This window comes from Megascapheus bottae, chromosome 24 (genome assembly GCF_031878675.1).
Source record: "Megascapheus bottae isolate mThoBot1 chromosome 24, mThoBot2.hap1, whole genome shotgun sequence".
Lineage (NCBI taxonomy): Eukaryota > Metazoa > Chordata > Mammalia > Rodentia > Geomyidae > Megascapheus > Megascapheus bottae.
Window position 1 is genome coordinate 27,949,364 of NC_143532.1, and position 23,971 is coordinate 27,973,334.

The 23,971-nt window shown below is 40.3% G+C and overlaps 2 protein-coding genes across 3 annotated transcripts in view; both read left to right on the forward strand.

Annotated features, from left to right (window-relative positions):
• Vps35 (VPS35 retromer complex component) overlaps positions 1-3,438 on the forward strand; it is a 36,405-nt gene extending 32,967 nt beyond the window's left edge. The window contains exons 15-17 of the mRNA XM_090357688.1: positions 585-824; positions 1,555-1,698; positions 2,490-3,438. Coding sequence (XP_090213814.1) covers positions 585-824; positions 1,555-1,698; positions 2,490-2,669 — 564 coding nt within the window. The 3' untranslated portion in view covers positions 2,670-3,438. The remainder of the gene's footprint in view (positions 1-584; positions 825-1,554; positions 1,699-2,489) is intronic.
• An 18,635-nt stretch (positions 3,439-22,073) lies between these two features.
• The window catches only part of Shcbp1 (SHC binding and spindle associated 1), a 33,134-nt gene continuing 31,236 nt past the window's right edge, over positions 22,074-23,971 (forward strand). For both annotated transcript variants that reach the window (XM_090357694.1, XM_090357695.1), the window contains exon 1: positions 22,074-22,241. In XM_090357694.1, coding sequence (XP_090213820.1) covers positions 22,139-22,241 — 103 coding nt within the window. In that variant the 5' untranslated portion in view covers positions 22,074-22,138. The remainder of the gene's footprint in view (positions 22,242-23,971) is intronic.

The window sequence follows — 23,971 nt, forward strand, 5'->3', positions numbered from 1 at the left end:
CTCTCTCTCTCTCTCTCTCTCTCTCTCTGTCTCTCTCTCTGTCTCTCTCTCTGTCTCTTTCTCTCTCTCTCTCTCTCTCTCTCTCTCTCTCTCTCTCTCTCTCTCTCTCTCTCTCATATTTTAAATGTACTATTTGCAGTTATTTCTTTTGTCTTTTATTTTTTTTTCCTCTAGATTTATTCCCCCTTGGACACTCTTTCTGATTTTGGTACTTTTTGTCTGTCATGGGGCTTGAACTTTGATCCTGGGTGCTGTCCCTGAGCTCTTCGGCTCAAGGATAGCTCTCTACCACTTGAGCCACAACACTACTTCTGGTTTTCTGATGGTTAATTGGAGATAAGAATTCCAAAGACTTTGATGTTCCAGCTGGCTTTGAACTGCAATCTTCAGATCTCAGCTTCCTGAGTAGTTAGGATTACAGGTGTGAGCCACCAGCACCCAACATAAATTGACATTTTGAAACTCCTATTTCAAGATAATAAAATAAATTTTTATTTAAAGAAGAAAGAAAATAACCCTCATAAGAAAAAAATGAATTTTGGAAAATGCTCAAGTGACAATCTTTTTTGCTTTGTTTCAACCAGGCATTTTCTGTGTATGAAGATGAAATCAGTGATTCAAAAGCACAGCTGGCTGCCATAACTTTGATCATTGGTACTTTTGAGAGGATGAAATGCTTCAGTGAGGAGAATCATGAGCCCTTGAGAACTCAGTGTGCACTTGCTGCATCCAAACTTCTCAAAAAACCTGATCAGGGCCGAGCAGTGAGCACTTGTGCACATCTCTTCTGGTCTGGCAGAAACACAGACAAAAATGGGGAGGAGGTAAGATCTGCAGAATTGTTTGCCATGAACTCGTGTTCTGGGAGTGAAACATTTGAGGTGTTTAGAAATGTGACGAGGTTATTTGCTTTATTAAAAGAAGTTACTAGAGAGTATGGAGCATCTTCCTGTAGTGAAGCTGCCATCTTACAATCTTCTCTAGTCAAACAGGGCACATAATGTGCTTGCTTGAAGTGATCAAGTGAAAGTTTTATATTTGTTGAAAGGCAGCATATCTTTAATGGAAGTTAGGAGGCATTGTGGGAAAAATGGACCTGCAAGTATCCAAAATCTGGCATGAAGCTCTGTGTCCTGAGTGTGTATTTTCTTCAGTGGAACTTTCCTGAGATCTACTTTACCCTTTCTTTCTCTCTTTTTTTGTCAGTCATAAGGCTTGAACTCTGGGCCTGGGAGCTATCCCTGAGCTCTTCAGCTCAAGGCTACCGCCCTACTCCTGAAGCCACAACCCCACTTCCAGTTTTCTGGTGATTAATTGGAGATGAGTCTCAGGGTCTTTAGGTCTTTATTGCCCGGGCTACTCAGCCTCCTGAGTAGCTAGGATTACAGGCATGAGCCACCACACCTGGCTCCTTTTTTTTTTTTTTAATGAAGAAGGCACAGTATTTAAATGTACTCTTTATTTTGAGAGCTGATGAAAAAGCACTGTCATGTTTCTTTTGTGAAAATGAGACATAAATGGTTTATTAATCTCTTCAATTTCTCTTTATCTTAGCTTCATGGAGGCAAGAGGGTAATGGAGTGCCTAAAGAAAGCTCTAAAAATAGCCAATCAGTGCATGGACCCCTCTCTACAAGTACAGCTTTTTATAGAAATTCTGAATAGATACATCTACTTTTATGAAAAGGAAAATGATGCGGTACGTGAACTAGGAAATGTTGTTATTTTTAAATGTTTTCCCTTCCTGCCCTAGAAGATTTGATCTATAAAAAGTCTATTGCTGAGCTGCTTCATCTTGTCTGAAAGTCAGAGTTGACGTTGCACCTGCTGGGCCTTTTCATTCTCTACAGTCCTCTGTCAGCAGAGATGCATCTTGAATCACTGTATATTTTAAACTGCCAAATAGTTTCACTTGTTACTATGTAATATTTTGGGATATTTGTGTTGTTCACAATTTATAGATGAAATAAGCTCACATTTTGTTCTTCTTTTACTGATTCAGGTTACTGTGCTTTATTATTTTTTGTGGTGCTGAAGACCAAACTCCGGGCCTAGTACTTGCTAGACAAGTGCTCTTCCACTAAACTAAATCCTCAACCCTGTTACTTTGCTTTTTCACTTACTTTTTTTTTTTTTTTTTTTTGCCAGTGATGGGGTTTGGACTCAGGGTCTGCCTCAGTGCTCTACCACTTGAGCCACAGTGCCATTTCAGCTTTTTCTATGTATGTGGTAATGAGGAATTGAGCCCAGGGCTTTATGCATGCCCTCTACCACTAGGCATATCTCTGGTTACTTTGCTTTTTAAGGTGTTTTTGTTTGTATTTTTCTTAATGAATAGCTAGTAGTTGTTGTTAAAACTAGGAATCATTTTCTCATTTTTCCTTTTTCATAATTAGGTAGTTGATGAAAGTCATATAAATTCCTTTAGTATGTTGAGTTACCTTTATGTGATACAGGCTTGATCTTAAAATTGTACATGTTCTTTTATAGGTAACAATTCAGGTCTTGAACCAGCTTATCCAAAAGATTAGAGAAGATCTTCCAAATCTAGAGTCCAGTGAAGAAACCGAGCAGATTAACAAACATTTTCATAACACACTGGAACATTTGCGCTTGAGGCGGGAATCACGAGAGTCTGAGGGGCCAATCTATGAAGGTCTCATTCTTTAAACAGCTCACTGTACTCCTTTCCACGTACATCCAGTAAGAGTTTATTAACTAGGTCTCCCATAGATTGTGCCTTTCAGAAATGCTGAGGTAGGTTTCCCATTTCTTACCTGTGATATGTTTTACCCAGCACCGCCGGACACTCACCTTCAGGACCTTAATAAAGTTATTCACTTTGTAAGTGTTCGAATCTGTCTGATCTCCCTAAGTAGCATGACTGATCTGCTATTTAAAATTCCTGTAATCTGTTTAAAAAAAAAATCCACTTATCTTGGTTACTAATGAAACTCTCCTTCCTTTTTATTTTGTTTCAATGTTGATCGTGTATTTTCTTCATTACTGGGAAATACTAACCCCCAAAACGTATCTGTCTCTGTTTAGAGTCCTCTTTTGAGATTAATTTAGAGGAAAGGAATACTGTATGTGAAATTGAGCTTAGCCTTTTCCCTAAATGCAAGATAAGGCCATGTGTAACATTCTCCTTAAAACTAGAATATATTCATGCATGTTTGAGAAGTTTAAAGCAACATGGTCAAAAGCAGAAGTTATATTTTGCATATTTGGACTCAGCCATTCATAAGAACTTTTGTTGTCCTCTGGACCTATTTATCAGAAACAATCTGGTTCTAAATAGTATAAAATAGAAAATTTTGTGTGATCTATATAATTTATGTATAACCATTATTATAAACTTAATGGTAAATGCATCAAAATTATGATTCTTTTGCACCTGTGAAACAATAAAGTTACTATTAACAATTTTGGACTTTAATTTTCTTTTTCATACTGTCTTAACTGAGCTGGGGGCCAGTGACTCATACTTGTTAATTCTAGCTTCTCAGAAGGCCGAGATCTAAGGATCACAGTTATAAATTAGCCTGGGCTGGAAATTCTGTGAGATTCTAATCTCCAGTTAACCACTAAAAAGCCAGAAGTAGAGCTGTAGCTCAAGTGGAGTTCCAGCCTTAAAGCAGAAAAGCTCAGGTACAGTATAGAGGCCCTGAGTTCAACCCATAGTATGAGCATTAAAAAAAAGCATGTTTATGAAACATGCTTGTTCAACTCTGGTCTTAAACACTGAGCAAGATTCCATCTATATTGATCAATAGACTTTTGCATAATGAGTTCTCATAATTCCCCAAAGGCTTTTCTACCCATATTAGGTAGCCACTGTGTAATTGTCCCAGAGCCTAGTGTCTTAACAGCATTTACCTCACTGTTCTCTAGACCAGAAGTTTGGGAGCAGCTAGAGGTTTAGGTTAGCCTGATTTGTAAGGTAGCCACGAAGATTTTAGCTGGGGCTGCTCTCATCTCATTTTGTTAGCTTACTTACCTGATAGCTGGTGGGAGGTTTTAGTTCTTATCTGTGTGAACCTTTCCATAGGTAGCCTACATGTCCTTACAATTTAACAGTTCCCTAAGTGAGTGGTCCCAGAGGGTAAGAGAAAAGAGGAAACCCCGAAGTGCCTTCAGATATCCTAATTTTACAGGTGACATATAGCACTTTCGCCATCTATTAAATATCAGTCATTAAGTCTAGTTCACTCATATGGACTTGAAACCTTCAAACCACTGTGTACCTTTGATTATGCTGTGAAAAAGTATGCTCCAGGCTGGGAGTGTGGCCTACTGGCAGAGAGCTTGCCTAGCATACACGAAGCCCTGGGTTCCACGTATACAAAAAAAGCCGGAAGTGGTGCTGTGGGTTAAGTGGAAGAATGTCAGCCTTGAGAAAAAAAAAACAAAAAACAACAACAAAAAAATGCTCGGACAGTGACCAGGCCCTGAATTCAAGCTCCAGGAGAAGCAAAAAAAAAAAAAATGTGTCTGTCTGTCCTAGGAGTTAACCTGTGGGCCTTATGGCAGATGCTTTACCATTTGAGCCTACCCAACCATCCAGCCCTTTTTCTGCTTTAATTATTCTTTAGATAGTTTGAGACTTTTTTCCTGGAGTTGGCCCATTCCATGATCCTCTTAATTGCCTATGGACCATTGGGGTGTCAGGGCAAGCGCTCTCACACATGGCATATGCCCCCCTTCTTCAAGTAGCAAGGAATTTATAGATATTTCTCTACTTACCACAGCACTTAACAGTTCACCATCTGCCTGCCTGTTGCCAAATGCCAGTTAAGGTCTTAAATGAACAAACCTTTAGCTGTGCCTATAATCCTAGCTACTCAGGTTGAGATCTGAGGATTGTGGTTCAAAGCTGGTCTGGGTACTAAATGTCTGTGAGACTTTTACCTCCAATTTATCACCAGAAAACTGGAAGTGGCAATATGGCTCAAGGAGTAGGGAAGTATCCTTGAGCTGAAGAGCTCAGGGACATTACCCAGTCCCAGAGTTCAAAGACCCACGACTGACCAAAAAAATCTTTGTAAAAAAATAACATTAAATTATCCGTGGTGCCAGGCATGGTGGCTCACCCCTGTAATATTAGCTGCTCAGGAGGCTAAGATCTGAGGATCAAGGTTCAAAGCCAGCCTGGGCACAGTGATCTGAGACTCTTATCTCCAATTAACCTCTAGAAAATAGGAAGTGGGGCTTGGCTCAAGGGTAGGGCAGTAGCCTGGAGCTGAAGAGCTCAGGGACAGGGGTAGAGCTATAGCCTTGAGCAAAACTTTTATGTTCTTTGCAAGTTTTAATGTGTAACTAGGTTATGAATTAAATGGTTGACATGTCCATTTATGTATTCTATGAAATCTATATAGAGATAGGAAAGTAGACAACTCAAGACTACTTGAGTTTGAAGGGCTGAACTTCCCTTGAAGAACATGAATAAAATAGTGTCAGTATACTGTAATGTGTCTTTTTTAAAAAAATAATTATTATAAAGCTAGGCATATACTCTACTACTAGTCCATGCTCTCGGCCACTGAAATAATTATTATAGTACTATACAGAAGGATTACAGTTATGTAAGACAGGTAATGAGTGCCTTTTCTTGAGCAATATCAATCTTGTTCTCTCTCATCCCCACCCACAAGTTATATAGTTCATTTTCCACATAGTGTCTAGTGAGTACCACTGCTGCATTTGTTCACTCTAATGCATCTTATTTGATAATTGATAGGTTTTTTTGTTGGAGACATTGCTTTCAGCCCCTGAGGAAGTAAGATAAGATGGCGCCTGGCAGCTCGCAAAAGAGGATGAGTCATTACTTGCTGACCTGGGAGTTTCTTTGCATTGGTTGATTTGTTTCTTCCATGCTTGTGGATAGTGCATGATCGCTAGACCTTTCCATGTAGGCTTGCTGTGTGTACAGATGACCTTTATTGTGATTGGCTGCTTAAGGATATAAATAGTGTAGGATTTCCGGGGAAGGAGAAGAGAAGCAGAGAGAAAGAAGAAAGGAGAGAGAAATAAAAAAGACCTCTGCTTACAGCTATTTGAGTCTGTGATCATTCCCAGTCTGCCTCCAAAGTGATGCATCATCGCGGCACGCATCGACATTTTTTAAATTCTTAAATGGCTGAAGCTTGAACTCAGGGCCTGATGCCTGTTAACCAAGTGCACTACCACTTGAAATCATGCTCTCAGCCTGTTTTTCTTTCTTTTTTGTTTCCACTAGGTATTCTTGCTTTTATTTTTCCTATGAGTTGGCCTCAAATGGTGAGCCTCTACATACTTATAGCCTCCTGATTAGTTGAGACCATAGGTATATGCTACTATACCTGGCATTGGTTGTGAAGCAGTACGGCAAACATTTTGCTTGAGTTCACCTCAAACCACCTTTCTGATATCTTCCTCCCAAACAGCTGGGATTACAGACTTGGACTTGGACTTAAATTTCTTATTTTCTTCCTCACATTTTTTGTCAGCACACAAAGATGATTCATTTCGACATGTCCAAATATACATACAATGTACCTTTATCAGATTCACCCCTTCATCATTCCTCCTCGTCCCTCCTCAATGGCAGCAATCTTTATTGTTCCATTTTACATATGAATGTAGGTATTTTGAACATACCCTTTACTTTCTCTGCCTCCCCCTCACACACATTAGTCCCCACATACCAGGAAAGGATTTACTTTACATTCCTATAATTTTTTAGTATCTGCTGGTTGTCCAAAGGGTATTCACAGCTATGTCTTTTCTTTTTCTTTTCTCAGCCTCACTCCCTAATCAGGTATTCCACTTCGCTGCTGGCTGGCTCTGGCACCTAAGGTTATCCTTTAGTCTGTGTGTGAATGCCTAAAGTCCCACATAAGTTAGATGTAGCTTCCACATAAGAGAAAAACATGCATCATTTCTCTCTCTGAGCTTGGCTTACCCCTACTTACCAGGATTTGTTCTAGACAAATGACTTAATCTTAGTCTCTGTAATGGATAAATAAAATTTCACTGTGTATATGTACTGTATTCCATGGAAAAGTTGGAAGAATTCCTTTTCTTGTTGGAAGACTATTAGTTCCCCAATCTCATTTTGTGTTACATGTCTGTTTAAGTGCTTCATATCTTTTTGGTTCAGTGTAGGCAGCTTGTCTCTAGCAATGCATCTATTTCTGCTAGGTTTTCTTATCTGAGGATAGATTTTAAAAGTTGTCCCACATAATCTTTTGGATTTCTTGGATGCTTGTTGTGATGTTACCCCTGTCATCTCTAATTTTGTTGATTTGAATATTTTCTCGCCTTTAAAAAAAATCAACATAGGTAAGGGGTTTATTGAGTTTCTTTCTTTTTTTTTGCCAGTCTTGGGCTTGAGCCCAGGGCCTGAGCACTGTCTTTGGACTTTCTTAAGGCTAGAGCTCTACCACTTGAGCCTCAGCACCACTTCTGGCTTTTTTTTTCTGGTACTGAGAAATCGAACCCTGGTCTTCATGCATGCTAGGCAAGCGCTCTACCAGTAGGCCAAACTCCTGGACCTCAAGTTTCTTAATTTTTTTTCAAAGAACAAGTTTTCCCTTTCACTGATTCTATGTGTAGTTTTAAGTTCTTTTTAAAATTTTTTAAATTTTATTTTTTATTGTTGGGGTAAGGTACAGAGGGGGTACAGTTACATTCACCAGAATGTAGGTACATTACTTTTCACACATTGATACACCTTCTCATGTTTTTGTTCTCATTCCTCTCCTCCCCATCATCTTCTTTTCCTCTCTTCCCATTCCTATTTCAAATAAACAAATAAACATATACAATATACCAGGTAACAAAGTCAAATACAGTAACAATATGAGATTAACCAAAGGGCAACATAAGAGAAGAGAAATAACATAGTACATTAAGAACAACAATCACAAGATATAGCTCTTGTTTCCATATCCTAGAGATCCTTTCATTTAGCCTCATCCTATATGACCTTATATACTTAGGTTTTGGGCTATTGTAATATTTTGCTAGGAGAGTCCAAGGATTGTACTAATTATTACAAATAAGGGAAAACATTGAGCCTATGTTCCTTTGTATCTGGCTTACTTCACTTAATACGATTTTTTCCAAGTCTTTGCATTTCCTTACAAATGGGGCGATGGCATTCTTTCTGATAGCAGCACAGATTCCATTGTGTATAAGTACTACATCTTCTTGATCCTGTCATCTACTGAGGAGCATATATGGATTGGTTCCATGTCTTTGCTATGGTAAATAGTGCTACAGTGAACATTGTTGTGCTAGTGGCTTTAGTATGTCCTTGTTTCTGGACATACGGGTAAATGACAAGGAATGGAATTGCTGGGTCATAATGCTCTATGTTTAGTCTTTTGAGGAATTGCCATACTGCTTTCCATGGTGGTTGAATGAGTTTACCCTCCCACCAACAGTGTAGCAATGTTCCCTCCTGGCCACATCTCCACTAGCATCTGTTGTTATTAGATTTCTTGATCATGGACATTCTAACTGGAGTGAGGTGGAGTCTCAAAGTTGTTTTGGTTTACATTTCTTTTATGCCCAGAGATCTTGAGCATTTCTTCATGTATCTGTGGGCCATTCTTATTTCCTCTTCAGAGAAGTCTCTCTTTAAGTCTTTAATCCACCTTTTATTATTATTATTATTATTATTTTCTGTGAGTCATGGGGCTTGAACTCCGCCTGGGTGCTGTCCCTGAGTTCTTCAGCTCAAGGCTACCGCCCTACTCTTGATCCTGGGCATTGTACCAGTGCTCTTCAGCTCAAGGATACCACCCTACCCTTGAGCCAAGACCCACTTCCTGTTTTCTAAGGGTTAATTGGAAATAAGAGTCTCAAGCCCATTTGTGCTTGGTTCCCTTTGAATCTTGATCCTCAGATCTCAGCTTCCTGAGTAGCTAGGAGTACAGGCATGACCTTTTAATGGGATGGTTGTTTCTTTGAAGATTTGTTTTGGAGAGATTCAATTTATTTAGTTGTTGATATATTTTAGATATGAGGCCTTTGTCCATTGTATGACTAGTGAAGATCTCCCACTCTGTGGGCTTTCTATTTAACTTGCTAGCTATGTCCTTTGCCATACAGAAGCTCTGCAACTTAATGCAGTCCCATTTGTCCAAACTTTCTTTAATTTGTTGCGTTTCTAGGCCTTTATTTAGAAAGTTTCAACCTGTGCCAAGGAGACCTAGTATATCTCCTATTCTTTCTTGTAAAGTTTTCAGGGTATCTACTTTTTTTTATTGTAATTAGTAAAAGGGTTACATGATATTTGCCAGATAGAAGGTGTATTAATTCACATACATTGATACCCTTTCACATGTCTTGGTACCCATTTCCCTCCCCCCCAGGTATCTGCTTTTATCTCAAGGTCTTTGATCCATTTGGAATTAATCCTGGTGCAGGGTGACATAGAAGGATCCAACTTTAGTTTTCTATAGGTACTAATTCTGCCAGCACTACTTGTTGAAGAGGCTGTCTTTCTTCCATCCTATTTTTTTTTTTTGCTTCCTTATCAAAGATTAGGTGGTCATAGGTCTGCGGGTTGATTTCTGGGGCTTCAGTTCTATTTCATTGATCCTCATGCCTGTTCTTGTGCCAGTACCAAGCTGTTTGGTTACTATATCTCTGTAATAGGGTCTAAAGTTTTGATATTGATATTCCTCCTGTGCTGTTCTTTCTGATAAGGATTGTTTTTGCTATATGGGATCTTTTATTATTCCATATGATGTAGCTGGATGCTCCGGCAGTAAGTGTGTAGATATTTAGGATGGTTATATCCTCCTGGAGGAGTGATCCTTTTAGTAGTATGTAATAACCTTCTTTGTCTCTTCTCACTAATTTTAGTTTAAAGTCTTTTTTATCTGATATGAGGATGGCAACTCCCATCTATTTATGGCAGCCATTAGCTTGATAGATTTTATTCCAGCCTCTTACTCTCCAAATATGTTTGTTTTGGGGGCAAGATGTGTCAAAACAGCAGAAAGATGGATCTTGGTTTTTCATCCAACTAGACAGTCTATGCCATTGATATTGAGGGTTAGGATTGAAAATTTTTTACTAGTTCCTGTCATTTTTTTATTTAAATAGGACCTATAACTTGTTAATTCTTGCTGTAATTAACTGGTATGATTTTTAGGCGCCATTTCTCTGTCAGTAACAAATTTGTGTTGATTTTCAATGTTTAGAACATCGTTGAGAATTTTCTGTAATGCTGGTTTGGCACTACGTACTGTTTCAACTTTTCCTTGCTATTGAAGTTTTTTATTGTTCCCTCAGCTATGAATGAGAGCCTAGCTGGGTACAGTATTCTTGCTTGATAGTTATTTGTCCTTAGGGCATGACATACATCATTCCAAGCTCTTGTTGCTTGCATGGTCTCTGCTGAAAAATCTGTGGTTGTTGTGATTGGTTTTCCTTTGTAGGTGATTGTTCTCTTCTCCCTGACATCTTTCAGGATCCTTTCCTTGGTCTCTATTGATCCTGTACATATTATAATGTGGCAGTGGGATGTCCTTTTCTGGTCAGGTCTGTTTGGAGTTTTGAAAGTTTCTTGGATCTGAATGGGCCTGTCCTTTGGATATTTGGGAAGTTCTCTGAGATGATTCCCTGAGGTATATTTCCAATTCCATTAACATCCTTCTCCAGGCCCTCCTCAATACTGATTATCCTTTAATTAGGTTTCCTAATTGTATCTTGGAGCTCCTAAAGAGATCTGTCATACTTCTTAGACTTGGTTGGAATCATTTTTCTGGTCTTTCTCTATAACTTCTAAGTTATCTTCAACTCCAGAGATTCTCTCTTCTGCATTGTCTAATCTGCTATTAATATTTTCTACTTTGTTCTTTATCTTCCCTCCTTCTAGTTGGTCATTTTTGATGCCTTGCAACTCTTGTTTTAGATTGTGTATGGACTTCTTTACCTCCTTGATTTTGATTTGAGTGCACTCTTTGAAGTTCTTTACCTCAGAAACTTTACTTTCATTGGACTTTTGTTCAAATTAATTTAGCTTTCTGTTGTGGATTCTATCAATACCTTTATTATTCTTTGACTGGTTTCCTCACGTTCATGTATATCCTTCTTTATGTTTTCAAACTTTTCATTGATCATCGTTACCAATTGCATTTGCATAGCATTTAGAGGATTCTTCTCTAGGTTTCCCTTTGACTGCTCTGTTGCCTGTTTAATTAATTTGAGTGGGGGACGCTATTCTTTGATTTGTCATTTTTCTTGAGTTTCTTGTTCTGCCCAGGCCTGGCAAAAAAAAAAAGACTTAAAAAATAAAAAGAATAAAAAAATAAAAATAAAAATAAAAAGAATAAATAAAAGAAAAGTAGAAAAATATATAGAAGATCAAAGATTTAAAAAAAGATACTTCACAATTATGAGTTCTTAAACAGGAAATACTAAGATTAAAAATGGAAAGATCAAAAAGTAGGGGACTGAGTTAATAAAAATATAATTTGAAAAGGTCTTTTCACAATGGAAGGCTACTACTACTTACTGTCACTATGTTTCTAGGAATGAGCCCAATGACAGAAGAAAAAAAAGAAGAAGAAAAGGAACAAGTAAAAATGAATATGAAAAACAGTAGTACAATTAAAAAAATAGGATTAGAAAAAAAAACTATTCTTTAGTTTTTTGGGGGTGAAAAACTTGTGTCTCCACTCAATTTGGGATCCAGGTGCTTTACAAAGTCTATCTCCTGTGTTTTGGCTTAGTTGGTTTTTCTAATCAGTTTCCTTGATAGGGCAGAAAAAGTTCTGCCTTATAGGCTTGGGGTCTTTGTGACTGCTCACCCAGGTTAACTTACTGGCAGGAATGAGCTTTATGTGTCCTGCAGGAGAAAGTTGGCTGTTTTTAGTAGCTTGAATGTGAATGGAGTTGTATTCTATCACGAGTCCTTGGTGAGCTTCAGAACTGATCCAGCCTTGGGCCACTATTGTTTTAGCCAGTTCAACAGAAAGTAACTTAGGGGTGAAGCCTCTTCTGTTTTTGTTTACTGGGATAGGAAAGCTGCCCAGCCCAGGGAGGAATTGCTCTCTCCAAAGCAGGGAACAAATTGTCTAGCGAAGCTGACACTGGTTTTTGAGAAATGGCTGCTAACATCACTTCTTAGGCTCCAGTTTTCCTCCAGTTGGTTGGTCTGTCAAGGTCTTGGCCAGTAGCCAAGATGGGGCTGCCCACTGGTAGGGGAGGAGCTTCCCAATGCCATTCTATGAGCAGGAATGAGAATGTCTTTAGTGAGGTACTCACACTTCCCCTTGGTTGTCTGTGTCTGTCTGTACCCAGCTGGATGAAGATTTCCTCTGGTAGTCACTCGGTCTGTGCTGCTGGTAAGTGAGGTGCTGAGTACTCAGACTCCAGGGCCTTTGTCTTGGCGCAGCTTCTCTGGGGTGGGCTCAAAACTGTCTTCTTAAGTAGGGTACCTGACTTTTTACTCTCTGACTGAGATCTCTGTGCTACTACAGCTTACTTAGAATCATTTTTTAGCTATAAAGTTTCTGGTATAATGCTAAAACTTGTATCTTGGAGAGAGCTCAGAAAAACTCACCCTGAACTGCTGCCATCTTCCCAGAATTCTGTTAAGTTCTTTTTAATTTCTTTTTTTTGTCTGGATCTTATTGTCTTTATTATGTCTTTTAAATCATTAATGATATTTCCCATCTTATTCATGATTTAAAAATTTTAAATTCGGGCTGGGAGTTTGGCTTAGTGGTAGAGTGCTTGCCTAGCATGCACGAAGACCCGGGTTCGATTCCTTGGTACCACATACATAGCAAAAAGCTGGAAGTGGTGCTGAGGCTCAAGTGGTAGAGTGCTAGCCTTGAGAAAGTCCAAGGACAGTGCTCAGGCCCTGAGCCCAAGCCCAGGACTGGCAAAAAAATTTTTTTAATTCAATTTTATTATTATTAAGGTATTTTACAGAGAAGCTATCATTTTGTAAGTCAGGTAATAAGTACAAATTTAAAATTTTAAAAATAAATATCATATAGCTTTTAGTTATTTAACAGATAACAAAAGGACAACTTTGTTGTTCTTTACATTTGACAATCTAAGATGAGACAGACCCACCTGAAACATAAACTTAGAAAGATTCTTTAAGATGAATTACATACTAAACAAGCCTCTTACCTATTTTATTTTTGTACTAGTCCTGGGGCTTGTCGCTGTGCTTAGATTTTGTTCCGAGCTTTTATAGCCAAGATTAGCTCTCTCCCTCAATAGGCACAGCTCCACTTCAAGCTTTTTTTTTCTAGAAAAATTTTATTAGCACTGATTTTTACATCATAGTTCAAATGTCATATTTAACAAACAAGAATTCAAAAAGGGAATCTCTATGTACAATCACTTGGGTACATGAATATTGAGTTATCACTCATTTATTATTTGGATCTAATATCCACATATGAAGGAGACCTTGTGACGTTTGTTCCTTTGGTATTGACATCTCACTCAACATGATTCACTCTTGTTTCATCCACTTCCCAGAGAATGCCATTATTTTATCTTGTCTGTTGGCTATGTAGAATTCCATTGCATATATGTACCACATTTTTTCTATCCATTCATCTGTAGTGGGGCATCTGGGTTATTTTCATCACTTGGCTGTTGTGACTAATGCAGAGATGAACATGGCTGAGCAGGTGTCCTTATCATATCCTGGGTTATGATGCTCCGGGTTGATGCCCACGAGTGGTATGGCAGGATTGTAGGGAAGATCTATTTTCAGTTTTTAAGGAAACCTCCAAACTGCCTACCAGAATGACAGAATTAGTTTACATTCCCACCAGCAGTGCAGTAGGGTTTCTCTTTTTCCACATCCCTGCCAGCATTTGTCTTTGTCTGAGTTCAGAATATTGGCCATTGTAATTAGGGTAAGGTCAGATCTTAGGATTGGTTTTGTTTGCATTTCCTTTATGACCATGGATGATGAGCATTTTCTCATATTTTTTGCCATTTCTTCTTTGGATAAGTCTTTCTTTAGTTCCATTGCTCATTTAGTGATTGGTTTGTTGGTTTTGGGGGGGGGTGGCGTTAGTTTCTTGAGTTCCCTGTAGATACTGGATTTTAAGCCTTTTTTCTGATTTATTATTGATAAATATCTTTTCCCAGTTGGTTGGCTGTCTTTCTACTTTAGCTATGTCTTTGTACAGAAATTTTTTATTTTTAGGTAGTCATATTTGTCTAATCCCTCCAATCTGCTGTGTCTCTGGGACTTTGTTGAAGTTTTTGCCTGTGCCTATTATTTCCAGTTTCTTTCCTACTCTATTATGTAGCAGTTTCAGGGTTTCAGGTCTGATATTGAGGTCTTTGATCCATTTTGAGTTAATGTTTGTGCATGGCGACAGGCTGGGATCCATTTTTAGTTTTCTGCATGTGGCTGCCCAGTTTTCTCAGCAGCAATAATCGAAGAGGTTATGTTTATTCCACTGTATATCTCTGGCTCCTTTGTCAAATACAAGTTGACTATAGGTATGTGGTTTTGTTTCTGGATCTTCTATTCTATTCCATTGATTTTCTAGTCTATTTTTGTGCCAATACCATGCTGTTTTTGTTATTATGGATCTATAACAGAGCTTGAAGTCTGCTATTGTAATGCCACCTGAATTGCTCTTTTTGCCTAGAATTGCTTTGGCTATTCTAGGGCTTTTGTTGTTCTATATGAACCTTTGCATTACACCTTCTATTTCAGTAAAGAATGTCTTTGGGATTTTGGTGGGGATTGCACTGAAATTGTATATCAATTTTGGCAGTATGGCCATTTTCACTATGTTGATTCTTATGATCCATGAGCATGGGATGTCTTTCCATTTCCTGGTATCCTCTTTGATTTCTTTCTTTAGGCTATTATAGGTTTCATTAAATAATTTATTTACATCTTTGTTTAAGTTAATTCCTAAATATTTTATTCTTTTTGGAGCTATTGCAAATGGGATCATTTTCTTGATTTCTCCTTCTGTTTGTGTATTGTTGGTGTACAGAAAGGCTATTGACTTTTGAAGGCTCATTTTATATCCTGCTACTTTGCCAAAGCAGTTTATTAATTCTAGGAGTTTGGAGTGGAGTTTATTGGGTCACTCAGGTATAGGATCATGTCATCTATGAATAGGGATAGTTTAATTTCTTCTTTCTCTATGTCTTTGATGTCTTTCTCTTGCCTTATTGTTCTGGCTAAGAGTTTCAGCACTATATTGAAGAGAAGTGGAGAGAGGGGCATCCCTGTCTTGTTCCTGACTTTAGGGTAAATGATTTTCCATTTAGTCTTTCTCCATTTAGTATGATACTGGCTGTAGTTTTGTCATATATGGCTTTAATTATTTTAAATAATGTACCTCCTCTTCCTATTTTCTCTAGTGCTTTCAAGATGCATGGATGCTGTATTTTGTCAAATGCCTTCTCGGTATCCAGAGAAATTATAATATGATTATTAACCTTAGGTCTATTGAAATGATGTATTATGTTAATTGATTTGTGAATGTTAGCCAGCCTTTCATCTGTGGAATGAAGCCTACTGGTATATAATTTTTAAAATTTGTTTATGGATTCTGTGGGCTTGTATTTTATTGAGGAGCTTTGTGTCTGTCTGTGTTCATTAGAGAGATTGGTCTATAGTTCTCTTTTTTGTTGGGTCTTTCCCTGGTTTGGGGATGAGTTTGATATTAGCTTTGTAAAATGAGTTCGGCATCGCTCCTTCTTCTATTTTTTGGAAGAGTTTCAAGAGTATAGGTATTAATTTGTCTTTAAAAGTCTTGTAGAATTCCGGGCTGGGAGTTTGGCCTAATGGTTAAAGTGCTTGCCTAGTATGCATGCACGAAGACCCAGGTTTGATTCCTTGGTACCACATGCATACAAAAAAAAAAAAGCCGGAAGTGGTGCTGGGCTCAGGTGGTAGAGCTCTAGCCTTGAGAAAGTCCAAGGACAGTGCTCAGGCCCTGAGCTCAAGCCCAGGACTGGCAAAAAAAAAAAAGCCTTATAGAATTCCGTGGTGAAACCATCTTGACCTGGGCTCTTTGGTTGGCATGTCTCTGATTGCTTCCGCTATCTCATTTTATGAAATCAATTTGTTCAGTTGACTTATCTCTTCTTGTTTCAATATGGGTATCCTATGTTTATTTAAAAAAACATCCATTTCTACTACATTTTCCTGTTTCATTGAATATAGGCCCCGGAAGTAATTCTTCTTAATGTACTGAATTTCTTTTCTTTCTTTTTTCTTTTTTTTTCCAGTCCTGGGACTTGAACTCAGGGCCTGAGCCCTCTCCTTAGCCTTCTCAAGGCTAGAGCTCTACCACTTGAGCTACAGCACCACTTCTGGCCTTTTCTATGTATTTGGTACCTAGAAATTGATCCTAGGTCTTCGTACATGCTAGGCAAGCACTCTATCACTGGGCTGAATTTCCAGCCATGGACTGAGTTTCTTGAATGTCAGTCGTGATTTTCCCCCTACGATCTCTAATCTTGTTTATTGAATCTACCCTCTCCTTTTAAAAAAATTAATCTGCCAGGGGTCTCTCAATTTTCTTGACTCTTTCAAAGAACCGACTTTATGATTTATTAATTTTATGTATAGTAGATCTTATTTCAATCCCTGATACTTCTGATTTTATTTTTGTTATTTCTGTCCTTCTAGTTGTTCTAGAGTTAACTTCTTCTTGCTCCTCTAGGTGCTTGAATTGCTTCTTCAGGTTGTTTACATGAGTTTCTTCTGTGTTTTTAATATAGGCTCCTAGTGTGACAAATTTTCCCCTTAAGACTGCTTTTGTTAGTGGTGCTGTGGCTCAAAGTGGTAGAGTACTAGGTTTGAGTTGAAGACTGCTTTTGCTGTGTTCTATAAGTTCCTTTGTGGTATATCTTGATTGTCATTACATTCAAGAAAGTTTTGAATTTCTTCTTTAATTTGTCCTGTAACCCAGGAGTTATTCAGAAGTGTGTTATTCAGCTTCCAAGTGTTTGAATATTTTTTACCCTTTACTATGTTGCTTAGAACTAGTCTGATTCCACTGTGATCAGATAGAATGCAGGTGATTATATCAGGCCTATTGTATCTGCTTAGGTTCTTTGTGTAAACTATTATATAATCTATTTTGTCCTATGTTCTGTGGGCTGCTGAGTATAATATATAGTGTTTTGCTGTTGGGTGGAAGCCTCTGTATATGTCTGTTTAGCCCAGCTGGGCTATGGTGCTGTTTAGCTCAGAGGTGTCTTTGCTTATCTTTAGCTGAGCTGATCTGTCTTTTGGTGAAAGGGTGTATTGAAATCTCCCACTATGACTGTGTTTGGATCTATTTTGTCTTGTAATTCTAGGAGAGTTTGTTTGACATACTTAGATGTTCCCATGTTGGGGAAGTAAATGTTTGTAACTGTAATATTCTGGTTATGGATTGACCCCTTTACTAATATGTCGTAGCCATCTTTATCTTAATGTACTGATTTTAGTGAGAAGTTAATTTTGTCAGATATGAAGATTGCTACGATTGCTTTTTGCACAGAGTGGAAAATTCTTTTCCATCCCTTCACTTGGAGTTTGTTGGTCGTGAGGTGGGTCTCTTAGAGACAACAAATTGATGGGTCTTGCTTCCTAAACCAATCTGCTTTTCTGTGTCTTTTGATTGGATTATTCAACCCATTCACAGTTAGGGAAATTATGGAGAAGTGGTTAGTGTCCTTTGTCATTATTTATTTTTCCTTCTGTGTTTCTGTCTGTCTCTCTCTGTCTCTGTCTCTCTCTGTATCTCTCTGTCCCCCTCTCTCTGTCATTCTCTCTTTTTCCACTTTTGTGTTTAGTGATTTATAGGTGATTGCTTCTTGATGGGGGTTCTTGCTGTTCTGCAATTTGTTCTTGATTATTTAATATTTTTTGTAATGCTGGTTTAGTGTGCATGTATTCATATAGCTTCTCTTTGGCATGAAATATTATTTCTCCCTCAAATGTAAATGCTAGTTTTGCGGGATATATCAGTCTGGGTTGGCAGTTGTTCGTCTTCAGGGCATGAATGATATTTTTTCCAGGCTTTTTTTGCATTTAGGGTTTGCGTGGAGAGGTCTGCCCAGTAAGAGTGAGTGGCTATTGGGCACTGATTCCCAGTGGAGACAGTGGGAATGTACTCATTGATTTCTGGTCCTCCAGTAGTTTTGGCTTTGATTTGTTCCTGTTTTTATAGCAGCATTAGTTGCACCGTGAGGTAATTTACTTGGTCTCTCTTTCTTTGTTTAAAATAAAAAGAGGACACACAAGACAATATTTTTGAAATTAACTCTCCAACACTGTGGAGGGGTGGGGAGAAGAAAAGTGGAGAAACAACTTGGGGGGGTTAACAATGTCCAACAATGTACTCACTACCTTACATATGTAATTGTAACCCCTCTGTATATCACCCTGACAATAAAATTAAATAAAAAAGAAAAAAATTGAATTGGGAGTTTGGCTTAGTGGTGGAGTGCTTGCCTAGCATGCACAAAATCCCAGGTTTGATTCCTCAGTACCACATACACAGAAAAAACTGGAAATGGTGCTGCGGCTCAAGTGACAGAGCTCAAGCTTTGAGAAAGTCTAAGGACAGTGTTCGGGCCTGAGTTCATGCCCCAGGAATGGCAAACGGAAAACGAAAAAAGTTAAAAAATAACACACACACACAAAGAGGAATATGAACTGGCATTTGTCTTCAAGATCTCACTGTTTCTGACACAGTGCAATAGTCAGCACATTATCCTTAAGCCTGTTTCTGCCACTAAGGAAGTTGGAAAGTTGGTTTGGAAAAGGATGCCCTACACCCCCAATCTGGCTTCCCTTCTGCTCATTTGTCCTCCAGGCTGGAAACATTGGGCCCACACCCACACTCTCTGCCAGACTTACTCCAGTGACTACCAAGAAGTGATCACTTCCTCCTTTCTCATCTGTCTGCTTTCTTTGGATGTGGGTATTTGAGACCCTTGCATCAAGAACATCTGGGAGCCATTTATTCTTGAGGGAGAGGGGGGTGGCATTGGCTTCCGGGAAAGGGTACTGTCCAAATGTCTCAGCAGCCTGAGTAGGAATAGTGGTGGCTTATTATGGCTGTGCCAGGAAGTGGGATGAGCCAGAGACATGCATGTTTGCTCTGCAATAGAATAGATGGGAGTCACAGGCAAGAATCACTGGAAAGTTTTCTGCAGTCATGTGTAAATAGAAACAGGCTCAAGAGAAGGTCAGTTCTGAAGGCTTCTGCAGAGTGAATGATGTCATCTGAGAACTGGGGATCTTCCAAAACATGAAGTATCATCCAGTGGATCTAGGGTCAAAGAGAGAAGGAGAAATTTTTTTAAATACTGGCCTTGGAACTCAAAGCCTCACACTAAGCTGGTTTTCTATTACTTGTGTCATGCCTTCAGTCCTTCCATTTGTTGGTTATTTTGGAGACAGACTCCAGCAAACTTTCCTGTCAAACCTATCCTCAAACAAAATTTCTCTAGCCCCCACCCCCCCACCAGCCTTCTGAATATCTAAGATTACAGTCACGAGCCCCGGGTGCCTGGAGAGACTGCATAGTTTTTGTCAATGTTGGAGTTAGAACACTGGGCCTGCACGTTTTTGCTCATGTCTAGCATTCCATCACTCAAGTAACAGGTTCACTTCTGGATTTGTTTTTTTTGGGGTGGGGGCTGGGAGAGAGGAGGTGGTAGTTAATTGCAAACAAGAGACTTCGGAATTTTCTCTGGCTGGCTTTGAGCTTCAATCCTAGGTCTCAATACCTGAGTAGCTAAAATTATTGGTATGAGCCACCAGTGCTAAGCTTGGTTATCGTTGTTGTTCTGGTACTGGGGCTGGAGCTCAGGGCCTGGGTGCTGTCCCTTAGCTTTTGCTCAAGGCTAATGTTCTACCACTCGAATTATACCCCTACTTTGGACTTGTTGGAGGTTAATTGGAGATAAGAGTCTCAGCAATTTTCCTTGCCCAAGGCTGTCTTTTAACTGCAGTCCTCTGTTTTCAGTCTCCTGAATAGCTAGATTTTACAGGAGTGAGCCATTGGTCCCTAGTAAGTGTGTGTGTGTGTGTGCTGGGCTTGGACTCAAGACCTGTGTGCTATACTTAAGCTCTTTCACTCCAGGCTGGCATTATACCACTTGAGCCACACTTCTTTTGGTGATTCATTTGAGACAAGAGTCTCATTGACTTTCCTGCTTAGGCTGGATTCTTTGATTCTCAGATCTCAGCCTCCTAAGTAGCAAGAATTATAAAAGTTGTGGCCCCTGAACTAGACTTTGAGTAGTGAAGATTCAGAGAATGGTTCCAATTTGGTAGGCCATGAGAAAATTACTTTAGGGATTTTTTTTTCTGGCTTGAATAGTATTTGAAAGGTTAAAAAAAGTTTCTGACAGTTTAACATTAGAATTTTCACAGAAAAATCTGAATTTGTTAGTTCAATTAACAAAATTTTTTTAGTGGTTCATAGAGCTTGAACTTGGCCTGGGTGCTGTCCCTGAGATCTTCAGCTCAAGGCGATCACCCTACCCCTATCCCCTGAGTCTGGGCATTGTCAGTGAGCTTTTCAGCTCAAGGCTACCACCCTACCCCTTGAGCCAAGCCCCACTTTCTGTTTTCTAGAGGTTAATTGGAGATGAGTCTTAGGTCCTTTTGAACCTTGATCCTCAAATCTCAGCCTCCTGAGTAGCTAGGATTACAGGTATGAGCCACCTTGCTCAGTTGAGTTAACAAATTTTTTAATTAAGAATGTCTGGGTTTTTTTTCTTTTGCAAGTTCTGGGGCTTGAACTCAGTACCTGGGCACTGTCCTTGGACACTTTTTGCTCAAGGCTAACACTCTGCCACTTGAGCCACAGCATCACTTCTGGCTTTTTCTGTGTGTGTGGTTCCGGGGATACGGATCCAGGGCCTTGTGCATGCTAGGTGAGCACGCTACCACTAGGCCATGCTAAAATTCTTACACCGGGAGCATGGCCTAGTTTCTCAGTGTATGGTCTGCAGAAAGGAAACTCCATTTAGTTCGGGGGAGGAGGGTTTATTGTGTGAGGAGAGAGCAGACCTCCTGCTGCCCAAGATAGAATAGGATGGAGCAAGAGGATTTATGGAGGAAAGTGAGAGATTATTTATGTAGGTGAAGTGGATGTCATCTCACAGGATGGGGAAATACCTCAGACTGGGGGACCTCCCACTGCCCCCAGGCATGCCAGTTGCCAGGGTTACTGGTGCTGGGTGGGGATTTCCAGAGTGCAGGGGGAGAGCCCCAAGGGAAGAAGTCATTTCTTCCAGGGGGACCTAACACTCAGGAGGCTAAGATCTGAGGCTTATGGGTCAAATCCAGCTGTAGTAAGAGTCTCTCCCAGAACTGTCACAAAAACCTCAGAGATAAAATTGTGTGTGTGTGTGTGTGTGTGTGTGTGTGTGTGTGTGTGTGTGTGTGATAGTCCTGGCACTTGAACTCAGGGCCTGGGCTCTGTTCCTGAGTTTTTTTCAGCTCAAATCCTGAAGGTAAGTGCTCGATTACTTAAGCCACACCTGCTCTTCAGTTTTTTCTCTTTCTCCCCCCACCTCGCACCCCTTCCCCCTCTCTCTCTCCTGTTGGTCATGGGACTTGAACCCTCAGCTCAAGGATAGTGCTCTACCACTTCAGCAAAAGCACCACCTCTGTTTTTTGGTGGTGAACTGGAAATGAGACTCATAGACTTTCGTGCGGCGCTGGCTTTGAATCACGATCCTCAGATCTCAGTCTTCTGAGTGGCTAGGATTGCAGGCGTGAGCCACTGGCGACCAGCTGCTCTATGAGAGGTGAAATGACTAGCTCAAGGTAACGTAACTAGTAATGGTTGAAAGAAGTCTAAATACTACATTGTTGTTGTTGTTTTTAACTGTAAGTCTACTATCTTTTCTATTGTGCCCAATTTCCTGGCGTGGCTTTTTTTTTTTTTTTTTTTTTGATAAGTCATCCCAAGTGTTAAGTCTTAACATCTTTTCTCAACTTGATCTCAGCTACCGAAATTGGAAGAGCGCCGCGGTCCTCCAGACAGTAGGTGTCGCCAACGCGGAGGCTGGAGGGGCGGGACTCCGGAAACAGCGTCTGTCGGGCTAGCCAATCGGAGGTGACTTCGTCATTGTATCAACGCCCGGGTCGACTCGCGCAGAAATTTGAAATGGCTGACGAATTGCGGGCAGGTGACAACCCGGAGCGGGAGGCCATGGCGGGGAAGCGTGCTGTCTGCGCCGCTGGGGAGAACTTGGAACCCCTGGAGAAAAGTAAGCGCCGCCGCGTCGGGAGGGTGTTCGCGGTGGAGGCTGGGGTGGCCTGGGGTGGCGGGAATGGCGGCGGCGGCGGCGGCGGTGGCGGTGTGGGCCGGGGGACTCCACTCCTACTCTGGGGTCCCGGGAGCTCCACCTTCCCTCCACCCTCCGTCTGGGTTTCCCGCCACTGGAGCGAACGGACCTGGGGCGCCCAGCCTCCTGGATGCCGGGAGCAAGCGCTCCTTTCCTGTCGTCCCTTCATCTGCTTCTCAGAGTCTCCAAAAAAGGGAAGTGAGAACTTCCCTTTTAGGGGAAACCGGCCCTTCTCTCCGCCCTTGAGCCCCGCAGGAGGGCGGCCTGCTTGAGTCAGGAGAGCCTGCCCCGCGTAGACGCGGGAGGAACGTGGAACCGCGTCTGCGTTCTCAGGCCTTTGCTACCTTTTCCTAGGTGAATTCCCTTCTTGTCTGCCTGTCTATCCTTCCTGTGTCTGTGGATAGGTGGGTGAATTTGTTGTCTATCCATATCATCTATCGGTGTATCTATGTGTACGTGTAGTTATGTGTGTGTATGTTTGTTTCTTTGCTTCTGTTTGTGTGTATTTGTTTTTGGCAGCCCAAAGCCTTGCATGTGCTAGGCAAGCTAGCCACCACGGAGCCACATCCACATCCATGCTCCCTCATTACCTGTTGTTTTTTTTTTTTTTGCCAGTCCTGGGGCTTGTACTCAGGGCCTGAGCACTGTCCTTGCGCTTTCTCAAGGCTAGAGTCTACCACTTGAGCTACAGCACCACTTCTGGCTTTTTTCTGTGTATGTGGAACCGAGGAATCGAACCCGGGTCTTTATGCATGCTAGGCAAGCACTCCACCACTAGTCCAAACTCCTGGGCCCTCACCCATTACTCTGTCTTCTGACATTTATATTGTGTAGTGGAAGTAGTTTAGTACTAGGGACACAAGTGCGGTGCAACTAACCTACACGGCGCCGGCAAAAGTCGTTTAGCTTCAGTTTTCCCTCTAGGAAAACTGTTTATTTTTTATATGGTTGGCAAGAAAGACAAATATTCTGTTATTACTTTTATATGGAATCTAGAAAAGCTGAACCTAGAGACTGACCTTATATGAAAGTTGCTAGTGGATGGGAGAAATGAGATGATGGTCAGATGACACTTTTAGTTAATAAGTTCTGGAGATGTTCAAAATACAGTGTTACTGTAAAAATTAAGCTAATGTGAGATGATAGAAATGTTAGCTTTACTGTGTGGTCATCAAACATCATTTTGAACATCTTAGAAATCAGCAAAGATGGCAAAACAAAATGAAAGTAGGAAAGAAACAGTGCTTTTGACTTACATCTGTAATATTAGCTACTAAGGAGGCATAGATCACAGTTTGAAACTAGACAGGGCAGGAAAGTTCGTGAAATTCCTGTCTGCGATTTAACAGCCAAAAGTGGAGGTGTCCTTGAGTGGTAGAATGCCAGCCTTGTCAGCCCTGAGCCAAGTGAGCCCTGAGCCCTTAGTTCAAGCCCCATCTACCTGGCATGCACACCACACACTAGAGCATACCACAGACGGTACCTGCTCACATACACCCCCCCACACAGTTGCTATTGTAAATAATTAAGAAATTACTTCTTTAATTCTTTTAATTGAAATAGGCATATTCTTTTATTTTTTGTATTTATTTTTATTGCTGGTCATGGGGCTTGAACTCTGGGCCTGGGTGTTGTCCCTGAGCTCTTCAGCT